At 40.4% G+C, this 12,227-nt stretch overlaps 1 protein-coding gene and 1 non-coding gene across 2 annotated transcripts in view; one reads left to right on the top strand and one right to left on the bottom strand.

The window, feature by feature from the left end:
• The window catches only part of LOC119739724 (slit homolog 2 protein-like), a 69,450-nt gene extending 59,265 nt beyond the window's left edge, over window positions 1-10,185 (bottom strand). The window contains exons 1-5 of the mRNA XM_038214754.1: window positions 10,113-10,185; window positions 9,814-9,885; window positions 9,277-9,348; window positions 8,465-8,628; window positions 6,197-6,338 (exon numbers count right to left, since the gene is read on the bottom strand). Coding sequence (XP_038070682.1) covers window positions 6,197-6,338; window positions 8,465-8,628; window positions 9,277-9,348; window positions 9,814-9,885; window positions 10,113-10,162 — 500 coding nt within the window. The 5' untranslated portion in view covers window positions 10,163-10,185. The remainder of the gene's footprint in view (window positions 1-6,196; window positions 6,339-8,464; window positions 8,629-9,276; window positions 9,349-9,813; window positions 9,886-10,112) is intronic.
• A 1,102-nt stretch (window positions 10,186-11,287) lies between these two features.
• Trnaa-ggc lies at window positions 11,288-11,361 on the top strand. The gene has a single exon. It is a non-coding gene; the product is annotated as a tRNA-Ala (tRNA).
• The last annotated feature ends 866 nt before the right edge of the window (window positions 11,362-12,227 follow it).

The raw sequence follows: 12,227 nt of genomic DNA, 5'->3' as shown, positions 1-12,227 counted from the left end.
AATACGTGTACTGTATGTTACTCTCCAGCACAACACTAGTCATTTGGACCAATCATTGAAAACTGGGATTTTTGACTCATTGGAAATAACACTAAATAAGCTTTTCAACGATGTTTCGAATATAGGAATCAAACAAAACCTGACAGAATTATAGTCATTTTCATATTCCAAATTTCAAGCCTCGGAACTTAAAATATATGAAAGCTATTAATGTTTCCCATATGAATTCCTTAGGGAATTTACAAATAAACTTCATTGAATGCAAAATTATTCTAGCTTCAAATGCCTAAATCTAAATTTCCATAACTTCAATAATACAAGGTATTATTTTTAAAGGCTGTAGCTTAAACTACGATCATGCAACATCTGATTGGTTTTGTACATAAGCACCGTGCACCCAACTTTAATTTACGTCCGCATATGGCCTTGATATGTATAGCTATCCTCGTTATGCTGGACCACCCAATGCTTTAACACTTACAGCCATGAACTTGTAGTTACTGTATCAAAACGTTTAGCATCTGCGCAAACGTTTTCCCAGATACGCCATCCATGTTATTTACCCATTTAACCAGCTGTGCGGAAACAAATCTCATCGTCAAATACAATAACACTGGCCCCCTTCACGAAGGTTCAAATTCAAAATCTGTTCAAAGCGTTACGAATTCGTGAAGCATGACGACCCAAGCTGATCCATAAATAATGCAATCTGAGGAAGTGGCAATAAATATCTGAGAAGAAAGCTTTGGACTACATCCTAATGATTTTAAAAATTAAAAAGTTCATGTTGAATCACTGATTTCTGACATCATTCCAAGAGAACACTTCCTGTTTTATAGCAATTCCGTAAATTCAGACACAGGTACATGTCAGAAAATTAAATGAGCTGCTTTTGGAAAACTGAATGTGATACATCACTCATACATGTATATGAAAATTACAGACTAAACTAATAAGGAACCACCACCTTATGACCTTGTATATCATGTGGTCGGCTTACACAGAGAATTTGATTTTAACGAAATAGCCCTTCTGTGAAAACGTGCATGCCTTCAACAAGAGAAGAAAAATTCCATGGGAAAAAAACATGAAACATCCTGAAATATTCAGGCCTGTTATCTGTGTTAGAACTCTTAATTCTTTTAAGACACACATGGGGATTAGAAGCATATCATGTACATGTACACATTTGTTACAAACATTTGTACTGAAGGTTAATTCAACCAGCATATGTGGAGAAATGAACACACTGCTGTGCTAAAACGAATAAATCACAAACTGAAACATCACTAGCTGCCAAGGACTGCCCAGATTTCCAAAATATCCTTCAAACTATGACCCAAAGTTGCCTCCACTCTGGGGCCAAGTCAGTTCAGCATTTGGCAAAATCATTCACAAGTCACGATTTATGTGTGTCTGTGTATGTCAGGGACCCCCAAGCCACAGACTCAAAATGAATTTTATGGCTAATATAATACAACCACTAAATGCAAACACCAGAGAAAACTGAGCCTTGCTTAGGTAGGGATAATGCCTCGTCCAAGAAACAGATCAGTAAATAAATTGCCCCCTCAAAATGGGGAACCCCTTGACAAGGCCACGCTATATCTAGGAATGCCATGTATGGAAATTCCATACATGTGTACTGCTTTCTCCACAAGAACCACTGGCCCCGTGGTCTCAAGTTGTAAAATATGAGGGGTTGTTAGTCTATGCCAGCCCTCTAGAATTCTACAGCTCCTGTTCTGGCAGTAACTCATGTTCAACTGGAACATGATGCTTGTTTAAAATACACCGACCGCTGTTTTTTTATTTAGTAAACATTCTGACACTTCAGGTACACTTACTTTCAGAAAGACCCCAGCCAATACAAAGTATTAACATCTGCCCTGGGCCTAATAACTCATGGGGCATTAAGCGTTGGGCATAAATAAATGTATTTTAGATTTAAACAACATGCCCGTTTATTTGTAGTGCACTCTCATTCAGTGTTCCTTCTGCTGTTAGTTTTCAGTTTTCTGCTTTGAGTATAAAACACTGCTTTACCTTTTAACACGTCCGACTAAAATTTAAACAGTTATAAGTCTTAGCTGCTTGTTCCAAGATCCGCAAAATGAAAAGTGACTTCTAAACTCCCTAAGCTTACAAAAGATAACCTTAAAAAAATATGTATATATATATTACTCAAGCATTTCCCTGTGTTTCAATACAGTTCATTGCATAATGAACAGAATGGTGCTGATCAAGGATTGCTCAGTACAGCCGTGCCATTATTGTGATTTTCAGATGCGCTCGGTACACTGTGATTGTACATTGAAATACAGAAGCCGAAGGGGAGACCGTTACAGCCGGCATACTGTTGCTTATTGCAGCATTCTACTTTAGTTTTTCATTCTTAGAAATAAGATCTGCTTTAAATTTATCCAGAGAACAGAGACAAAACAAGCGAGACAGAACAAAAAGGGAAACTCTGGAATCTGGATGATTCAGGACAGGCCAAACATGGCGACACGCAGGATACGCTTGACAGGCCTATGCGGACAAGGGACAGGGGAAGGGGAATTAGGGAAGGGGGAAAGAGAAGTTAAGACTGTTCACAACTGGGCCACCGCAATGACCCCCTGGGGACTGTTGGGGGGGGGGGCTGCAAATGGCCTAGAATGGACGCAGACTTTTTGGGACGAAGTGGGTGGATCGATGGCCCAGGGTGCAAATTAAGAAGAGGGGGAGATAGGCACAGCCATGAGGGTGTAAAGAAAGGTTTTATAAAGGGGACAAAATTGTCAAGATCAGATGCCAACATGGATGGGGGTGGGTGATAGGGGGCATTGAGGTGTGAAAGTCCAGGATTTTTTTGAGAACAGGGAGGGGTTGGATTGAGACATTGAAGTCAACATGTTTTGTTTTTTCTATGTGCTGCATCTCTTTGGAATTCCTTGCCTGGTGCTTGTTTCCCTCCAACCTATGATCTGTCTTGTTTCAAGATGTTGATTCCTACCTTCAGTTTTGCTGAATACTTACTCTTTTATTTATTTCTTTTTTTAGCCTTATTCAGGGCAAATACGTGTAGGCATAAAAAATATACAAAACACATACATGTAGGACCTTGAGCAATTAACTGAGGTTAAGGAATGGAAACAAGGGATTTTTTTCTCAAGAATATGTAAAAAAAAAAATTAAAAAAATAAAAAATAAAAATTGCAGACAGAAGAGGGTTGGTTAGCCACCCCAACCACCTCACTAAATCCACCTTGCAGATGTCTACAAATGTAAATACATGTACATGTACATGTACATGTACGTACTGCAAAATGTACCTAAAGTACATGTACATGTACCTGCACTTTACAGCCTTTCAAAATGTTCAACAAGTGTGACCCACAAAGTTGTAACCTTGCCTCTCAATACATCATAGGTGTAATCCAAAGACATTTGCCAGAGGAATGATAATTCAGCCTTGAACAGATTTCTGAAATTGACGTGTTTTTAAACATATACAATAATGTGTATGCTTAAATAGTAATTCTAAAAAGAAGGATTCAAACCAACACTTAATATGTGGAATAGATTTTCACCAGTCAAAAAATAAAAAGCCAGAAAAAAACATATTCCTTTATCTTATTAATCCGTTTTTGTTGTGAATAAAGGTAATTTTCTACAGTTTGGGAAACTTGTCGCATAGAAACAAAACAAAATGATCGATGGAAGAATGAGATTGGGGGGGGGAGGTTGTAGGGGTTGTACATGTTTGCCTGAACAAGTCACGCTGAACTATAACACTGCCCACGCTGACCATTTGAACTTCTCCATTAACTAAATAACCCCCCCCCCCCAAAAAAAAAACCCCGGATTTCAACAGATTCTGAGTAGTCCATCTAGGATGTCAGCAATCGTTGAAACTGGGTCTGAATGACAGACAAAAGAGTGTCTTGATAGAGTTCCTGTCACTCGATATCACTGGACTCTTAACACTTGACGTGACTTTTAGACACAGAAGGCATAAGTGCACTATAGAATCCCGCTCCATTCAACTGTCTTTGACAGGCTAAAAACGAACTCCGGCGTCTACATTTCCCTCAGAAAAATAAAATTATAAGCGGAGGGAGAAAACGGAAATACCTTTCAATTTTTTTTTTCGACTCCTTCGGGTGGAAAATATTCACTACAAGAGAGGAAATAGCCACTCACGCAGCCTTCAGATGTTTGAAGGGAAGATCATGTCAAGATGCTGACATAGGGGACCCCCCCCCCCAGGGGGGGGGGGGGATTGCATTCACCTCAAGACTTTCCCTGTGCAGGAAAATACATCAAATATGACCGGATCCCAACAGAAATGAGCATTTAAAAAAAAACCTCTTTTGGCAAATTGGTTTATTTCTGAGCATTGTTAAAGAGGCTTTGCATAGACAGATACATATTTGCGCACAGGGGCCGATGTTGTAAAAAAATGCTACGAATGTTATGAACATTTTGGTAATGAGAGCAGGGAAATGTCATACTTAACTTGCTTGTACAGGATCATTTGCTTTTTGTGATTTCTCTCTTTTGAAGCAAAAACATTGTTCAAAATCATAGGAAGGGTGCATGACAACTGACCTGTTGAAATTTCAGGTCAGTGGATAATATTATACATGTACATTTTGAGAAAACATGAGAAAACGTGTGCACAATTTTATGGGTCTCGCAACTGGCTTCCATTGGCAACACATGGAAAAATGTGTGCCTGCCGGCACCCTATTTTGAAACCACCTTCAATGTTAGTTTTCTTCCAAGCGTTACCATTTCAGGCGGAGTAATTTCACAGGGTATTTGGAACCAGTCCTATCATCACTTTGAGCATGGCTTCTGCCATGAAATCTGTGGGCACTTTTTTCTGGGTACAACATGTGGGTTTAAACTGTACCTGGCAAAAACACATAAGTGAAGTTTCTTACAGTTAAAAAGAAAATTTCATTGACTTGAAACTCCTCCTTTGCAATTAAAGTGCAGACACAAAAGTGCACAAATCATCACCCTTTATAGTCCTACATGCACCAATCAAGGTCTTTCGTTTTTTATCACTTGTACACCTCTGCCGAAATCACAGCAACAGCCATTTCAAATTCTTCCTTTTTTTTCATTCATCTTTGAGTTCTGACACTAATTCCTCACTGAATGTTGCTTTAATCTCTCGGCACCTTTCCTATTCTAGTCCTCAAACTTACGCTAAATGCTTTCTCACTTGATGCTAATTTCTTGGGATAGCTGGCCCTGGTCGTGAAGGATTGTAAGTCCAGTTTGGACCCTCTGGGTTTTTTTTTTTATTGGGATAATCGGTAACGGAATGTTGAGCAGTTAATTGGGGAGGGATTTTCAGCATCTTCCAGACAACATCCCAGGTATTGAGACAGCATTTGAGAAAAAAATTGGGATGCATACAAAGTCCTTTCTTTGGAAATGTCTGATGAGAAGGACTGGGATGAAATGGGGACGAGGTTACACATTTTCTAGATTTGAATGTCCCTGGCTTTTTGTCTTTTTTGGGATGAAATGGGGACGAGGTTACACATTTTCTAGATTTGAATGTCCCTGGCTTTTTGTCTTTCAGTTGGTGGGTTTGTCAAAGTGGCTGTCTGTCTGTTAACGACACTGTGTATCAGATAATTATACATTTGGAATAACATTTTTGTTATTGAAAATAACAGAGTGTGAAAAAGCACACACATGAACTAAATGCATTTTAGCCTAGCTAAGGGTGCAAAATTTCCTTTAAAAACGTCTTTCATATTAAAAAAAATGTGAATTATTTTTCCCCTTCTTAAAAAGGTTGTATACCACATGTACAAGTCTTCAGGCAGCACACATGTTGAACACATCTCCCCAAAAGGGGGCGAAAAACCTGACATTTCTACCCGAAATGTTTCTCCCCAAGTGGGGTTATCTTGTCCGGACATGCCTGCGTAAGGCTAAATGAAATACCCTCGTTGAAGGCAATAAAAAACGCAAAAAAAAGAAAGGCAGGCAGGATGTAGCCCAAATTGATTCCTGTCAATATATCTGATTGATGATGTTGAGTGGCCTACGGCGTCCACACACACACACGCATGGCACGGGATGTGATTCAGTCTCAATGTTATCGTCGGAAAGCAAAATTGTCAAAGAAGAGAATAGCAGGCATCAGGCAGTAGCTATTAATGGACGGAGGAGGTATACTCACAGTTCGACGGCTCGATCTGGGAACGTTCTGGGGAGTTCGGTGAGTCCGATCCCGCGACAGTCCACAACGTTCTCAGAGTTGCACGTACAGCCAGCCGGACACAGAGGCTTGACCTTGCACATGACCTCGTGGTCCTCTTCACCTGTTATCAAGGTCAAAGTTTTAAGGTCAAAGACAAGGACCAGTGCGGTTCAACAACTTTTAGACGACGTATCAAAACTAATGGGATATACAAGCTTCTTCATACTAGCTACTGGAAAAGTCATATGATCATAGTATGCCTGTTCCTTGGACTCAAGCATGAATAGAAGATGGCTCTATCTGACCACTTTAGAAAGTCCCAGTGGGAGGAAAACACCGCATGCGCGTGTACTGGTTCATGCAAGAATGAAGCAAAGTACGCACAACTAGTTTCATTCTGACTCTGCACAAACTCGTTAATTCTTGACGTGAGCATCATCCGCCACCTGCAGTGCATTTGAATGTCCCTCCCTGTGGTTTCCCCCTACTCTCCTTATGTAACCATTTAGGGGTACATGTACACGGAAACCATGCTCGTAAGTTACCGGTACATATGCATTAGACACAGGTTTTAATGTCAAACTGGGCAGTTTTAAAATTGGCTTTGGCAAGTGACTGTTAGGCAATTGGCAATGGGCTCCCTGCGCAAGTACCCCCTCAACGGCAAGAATGGGAGAGTTGGGGCAGACCACTGAGAGAGATACTCGAATGCATTGCTGACGACGCCTGACGCTCCCGTGAAGACGCCTTGGCTTTCATTAATTTGTGCACACTCGGTATAAAATTAGTTGTGCATACTTCGCGCTATACGCGCACAAACCGGTACGCCAACACGGTGTGTCCCGTCCACGGGGCTATCGAAAATAGTAAAAAGCGCCCTCTCTTGTTCATCAACGGAGCTAATAGACACAACCACGTCACAAAGCACATGATTTGGGCTTTAGATCAGATGAACGTGACATTTTCCCCAGTAAATGTGAAATGTGAACTTTTCTTTCAAATCAGATCTGAGTGTCCGAAATATATATTTGGGCACTACTGAGTCATGGGCACTATCAGTGCTACACAGTTGCTCCAAATTAGGCAAGGCTAATTTGCAACCATCACACGCTTTGCGTTACTACTCCGCTCGACATTTCGTGGGCTGGGCCCGCCTAATTGGAGAAACATGAAGTTGGCCTGGATTTGATTCACATTTCTCTCATAATCTGAAACATGGTCAGGAAGGGGAACTTTCCTGCGCTTGGCCGCACGTTCCGAATGAATTTGGCATGCGATACGCAGACAGGGGGGGGGGGGGGGGGGGGGGGGGTTGGCTGGCTTGATAAGTTTTCTGAGTGCATTCAGGATGACTGTTGGATAGAACAGGGGAGCCGAAAACTTGAGATGCATTACGTGGGGAGGAAAAACATGCCAGTCTGAATTCAATGTGAGCTGCGGTGATCTGTGACTGGAATGCTAATCTGTTAAATTCGTCTATGGTCTATCCAATGTTAGACCCTGAAATTTAGTGACGTATCCACATTGACAAATAAAGGCCATTCATACTCGCCGTGATAGGGAATGCAAATTTATGACATCACGTCAAGTTTTTCATGCCGGGACTATCGCAGTGAATGCTTCATGACGTCATATTTGCTCCGCATTTGTTCTCTCACGTGGACAATGGCCCGGCCATAAGGTATGCTCATACTGCATACATTTAATTGTGATTAAAAAAATTGACTCAAAAGTTGTTTGGGGTGATCATAATTAGCATTCTACAACATTAAGAGCCATCTCTATTCTCGATCAAAGTTAAATAAAAAATACGAAACCTGGTCAAAAGTTGTTATAAACTGCCACAAATGAAAAGCAATGACATTTCAAAATGGATTTGAGCCTAGCAAATTAGGGAGCCGTTCCGGGTGATGAAGTCAAGGCATTGAGTCAACGTGTCTTGAGTCAACGCGGCTCAGAAAAAAATGTGAATGAAGTCCATGGGATTTGGGATGGAAAAACAGAAACAAAAGAGAAGGAAAAAAAATCAGAACAAAAACAAAGGCTTTTCCACAGCTTGGTGATGAAGTCTAGGCATTGAGTCAATGTGGCTTGAGTCAACGCGGCTCAGAAAAAACAAATGTGAATGAAGTCCATGGGATTTGGGATGGAAAAACAGAAACAAAAGAGAAGGGAAAAAAAATCAGAACAAAAACAAAGGCTTTTCCGCAGCTTGCGGAAGAGCCCCACATCCCTTCATTGTCTTACCGGTGCACCTGAAGTCAGCCACCTGGAGCTCGGGGACTTTGAGACCCCGGAACTGACGGGGTTGCGAGCAGCGCGTGGACAGGGCAAGCCGTGGATGCAAGCGCAGCCAACTGGCAAACCAACTCAGGTAACAATCACAGTACAAGTCATTTCCTGCTAGACGTCTGCAGGTGGGGGGCGAGAGGGGGCAAAAGAAAACAATACCTATTAGATATAGATGCCACTTTGAGGTTTTGAGTTGTGGGGAGTCTACCGGCCCTTTCATACTATCCAAAACAAATAAAGTGTTATTTGTTATAGATGGGGGCGGAGTGACGTCATCCCATGAAAACATCTATTCATTTGCACACCAGTTTTCATTGGTTGCTATGTGTTACCATTCAGCACTCCAGACTCAAGAACCATTGGGTTTCCAGAACATAGGTCTGGGAGCTAGATGAGCCAATGTAAACAATTCCCGGACGTCCGCGCCCACCTATTGAATCTTTTTGAAGACCCACTATTCTCAACTCTTCAAAACTGCCACATTCCTACATATTTTTTTGCAAATAAGGACAGTAATATAATCTTAACTGCCTTGTGTATTATTTGAAATCTCCTTTGATGCGTTATAGTGATACCAATTCTAAGCAATTGATTTTGGTGACTTAACCCTTATTTTGTTGGAGCAGGTGCTGGTGGTTTTTCTCAACCATAAAGTATTGTTGATGCAAGGTGTGCTCTACCAAAATGATTCACTGCCTCAAGCAATATGAATTTGCAAACTTCCTGTTGCTCATAAATAGTGGGATGACACGATTGTCTTTACTTACAATGTCTTGAGATATGTCATGTGAGTGAAGCTGCTGCTACTCAGTGTGGTCAGGTTGTTATTGCTCAGTGCACTACAACAAAAAGGTCAAATAAATCTTTACAACACACAAATAACATCAGCTCGTGAACAAGTTTTCAAAGTAGATAGGCCTAAGAGAAATTTGGACTAATGTTGTAATGCAAGTGAAGTTTCACTGATTAGGCCCTCAAATTTGCCTACATTGTGATGCAGTTTCTAATTAATACAGCAATATCAACATGTTTCCCTTTTTAAAACTTTGTTAAGACGATGATTAAGAACAGCGTTCAGAAGTTGCTTAAGATCATTAAAGAGCATCTAGAATCCAAATTTTTTCACGAACCCAACGCTGTTAGGACTTCACGTTCGCATTGGTGCCCCACGCCTTTAGGCATTAGTGTTCCCCCCCCCCCCCACTTTTGAGAAGCAATGAACGCCATTGAAGGTAGGGGAAATAATGAATTTTAATACTCTATGCAATGCAACCAGAGAACAATATAAACAGCACTATACTTACAGTCTTTCTAACATTCTCAACGGTCTGAAGGCACCGTCAATGATGCAGGTGATCTGGTTGTTTTCAAGATTCCTGGGGTTGTCAAAAATAAATTAAGAATATGTAGACAGTAGAAGAAAATTTCAAAGTTCATGAAATACCCTTCCACGTTATCATAGGGTTTAAAAGAGCACCATATATTTCATAGTACAAAGAGTCATGTAATTACTCAGTGCAGTGTTTGTTCAAATGATTTGATTGATCTATTCTCAAAAAATGAGGAAAAAAAAACATAAAAGACATAAAAACCAAAAACTTACAAACTGCGGAGCAGCCCAGTTCCTCTGAACAGCTTCCTCGAGATCAACATCAACTTGTTGTTGCTGAGGTCACTGCAGAAAAGTAAAAAGAGGAAAACACACAATAAAATTAATTATTAGAAAAAATTCAAGTTTTATTTATTGCTTCATTTCTTGAGAAATCTCAAGCCAATATTGTGCATGGTACTGGGAGCTTAACAGTGTGGACTTAAAAACTGGAGTTAGTTCTTAATTTTCTAAGCAACATATTTAATGGCACAAGAAAAACAAATAACGTAATAAGTCTTAAATAGTACCCCAAAAAAAGAGATGGTTTGAAGACAATACACACATTTGGGCATTCACCAAGTACAACCTCCAATGCACCAAGATTTGCTCGAACAGAGCACACAAAAGTGTTACGTCAAAAATGAACCACACAAATCTGATAAGAATTTTCAATAACTTCATATTTCACATTCGATTACTCACGCACTGCTAAGCTAAACCACACGAATGCAATAACTACAGTTTAGTTTTCTAGGCCACAGTTCAATTTTGTTTTTGCTTGGAATCTTTTATACTAAGCAATCACATTATCAGCGGTTTAATAACTGTTGACCTGCCGGCGGGGTGCGCAAAATGGTTTATTTTCATATTTGGATTAGGACCAGTGGTAGAACCAGGCACTAGTTTTCTGGCTACGACTGCTGTTGGGTATGTTAGCATTGCGCTCGCTTTCAAGGCAAAACACATTTTTTTTTCCTTCAACTCTCTTTACTTAGAAACAGATGTTTTTACATGTAAGTTTTCTATCGCAACAGCAGATATTTCAGCATAGGAAACAGATTGCCCCCTTCTTCACTTTCACAGTCAAGGAAAAAATGTCCGGCAGATGGCTTCCATTTTAAAGCTGCGTTTTAAAACCGCAAAGACTACATGCAGTTTTCGCAAAAGAAACTTTTCACACCTAAAGATAAAAGAACCCGCGATGTGGACATTGTTCACACTAGCAGGATTTCAATATCTGATTTTGAGTCAGGCACGACATTTTTTATCTGGGTTGAAAGCCAAATCTCAAGGAAGAAAGAGGCTTGAAAATTCTCAGAGATTTTCAAAAGAAAAAAATAATGAGATTGACAAAATAGGGAGCTGCCAACATTGACGCCAGAAAAAATAGGGAGCCGCCAACATAGGGCTAGGTTAGCTCAGTTGGTAGAGCACCGGATCGGCAATCCGGAGGTTGCAGGTTCAAACCCTGCTCCAGTCAATTTGTTTGTTCAACTTACTTGAACAAATTATCATATTGCATCTAGTCATTTTCCCTTTATGGTTTATTTGAGAAATAGGCCTATAACAAAATAGATAAACAAGGGACTGTGTTAAAATTTGTAAGTTGGAAGGCATAAATGTGGAAGTCATTATGATGTGCCATCCCAGGGCTGTGCTAGCCTATAGCCTCGACCCATTTCGCTGATGAGCTAATGAAAAATTGATGCTTAGCACTTACATGAGCTCAAGAAAAGTCAGTTGGTAACCACTCAGACCGTGCATGTCTTTTCAATGGGAACCAGTTCTCGCTAAGCAGATTCTCTGTGCTTAATAAATGTTCTATGCTTAGATCTTGGCCCAGTACTTCATAACCACAGGCAGTCTTGTTACTTCACAATGAACACCATCTTGTAAATGTGGGGAATACCCACCTCCACGGTGGGCTTCTGAAGGCCAACTCAATCCAACCCAGATTTTATCAATTTTAAAACTCCCCCTTAAGAAAAGAATAAAATAATTATAATAGCATGTAGGCCTACATGTATGTAGTTCCACTAAAAAAAACCATGTATTTATCCATTCCAGACATTGATTTGACAGTAAGCTGGGTGGTCTGGTATCCCGGTTCCTGGGTGATTTGTTTGTTTAACTTGTAAGGAGGATTAAATTGTCCCTGTCTCTCACTTGTAAAGTCCATATCATGTGCAGTGCAGGTTATGGTTTTTATTGACTTGGCAAAACAAACAGGAGTGGGATGGTTGCTTGCAAATGGGGCAGCCAGTGATGAAGGCAAGGCCACAGCAGAAACAGGACCACTAGTGGACAGAAAGAAATGCGAACCCCCTGATCCCTTTTACCATTTTT

Source organism: Patiria miniata, unplaced genomic scaffold (assembly GCF_015706575.1).
Source record: "Patiria miniata isolate m_02_andy unplaced genomic scaffold, ASM1570657v1 HiC_scaffold_4, whole genome shotgun sequence".
NCBI lineage: Eukaryota > Metazoa > Echinodermata > Asteroidea > Valvatida > Asterinidae > Patiria > Patiria miniata.
The sequence above is the reverse complement of the archived record's forward strand: the minus strand, read 5'-3'. Positions and strand labels throughout refer to the sequence as shown.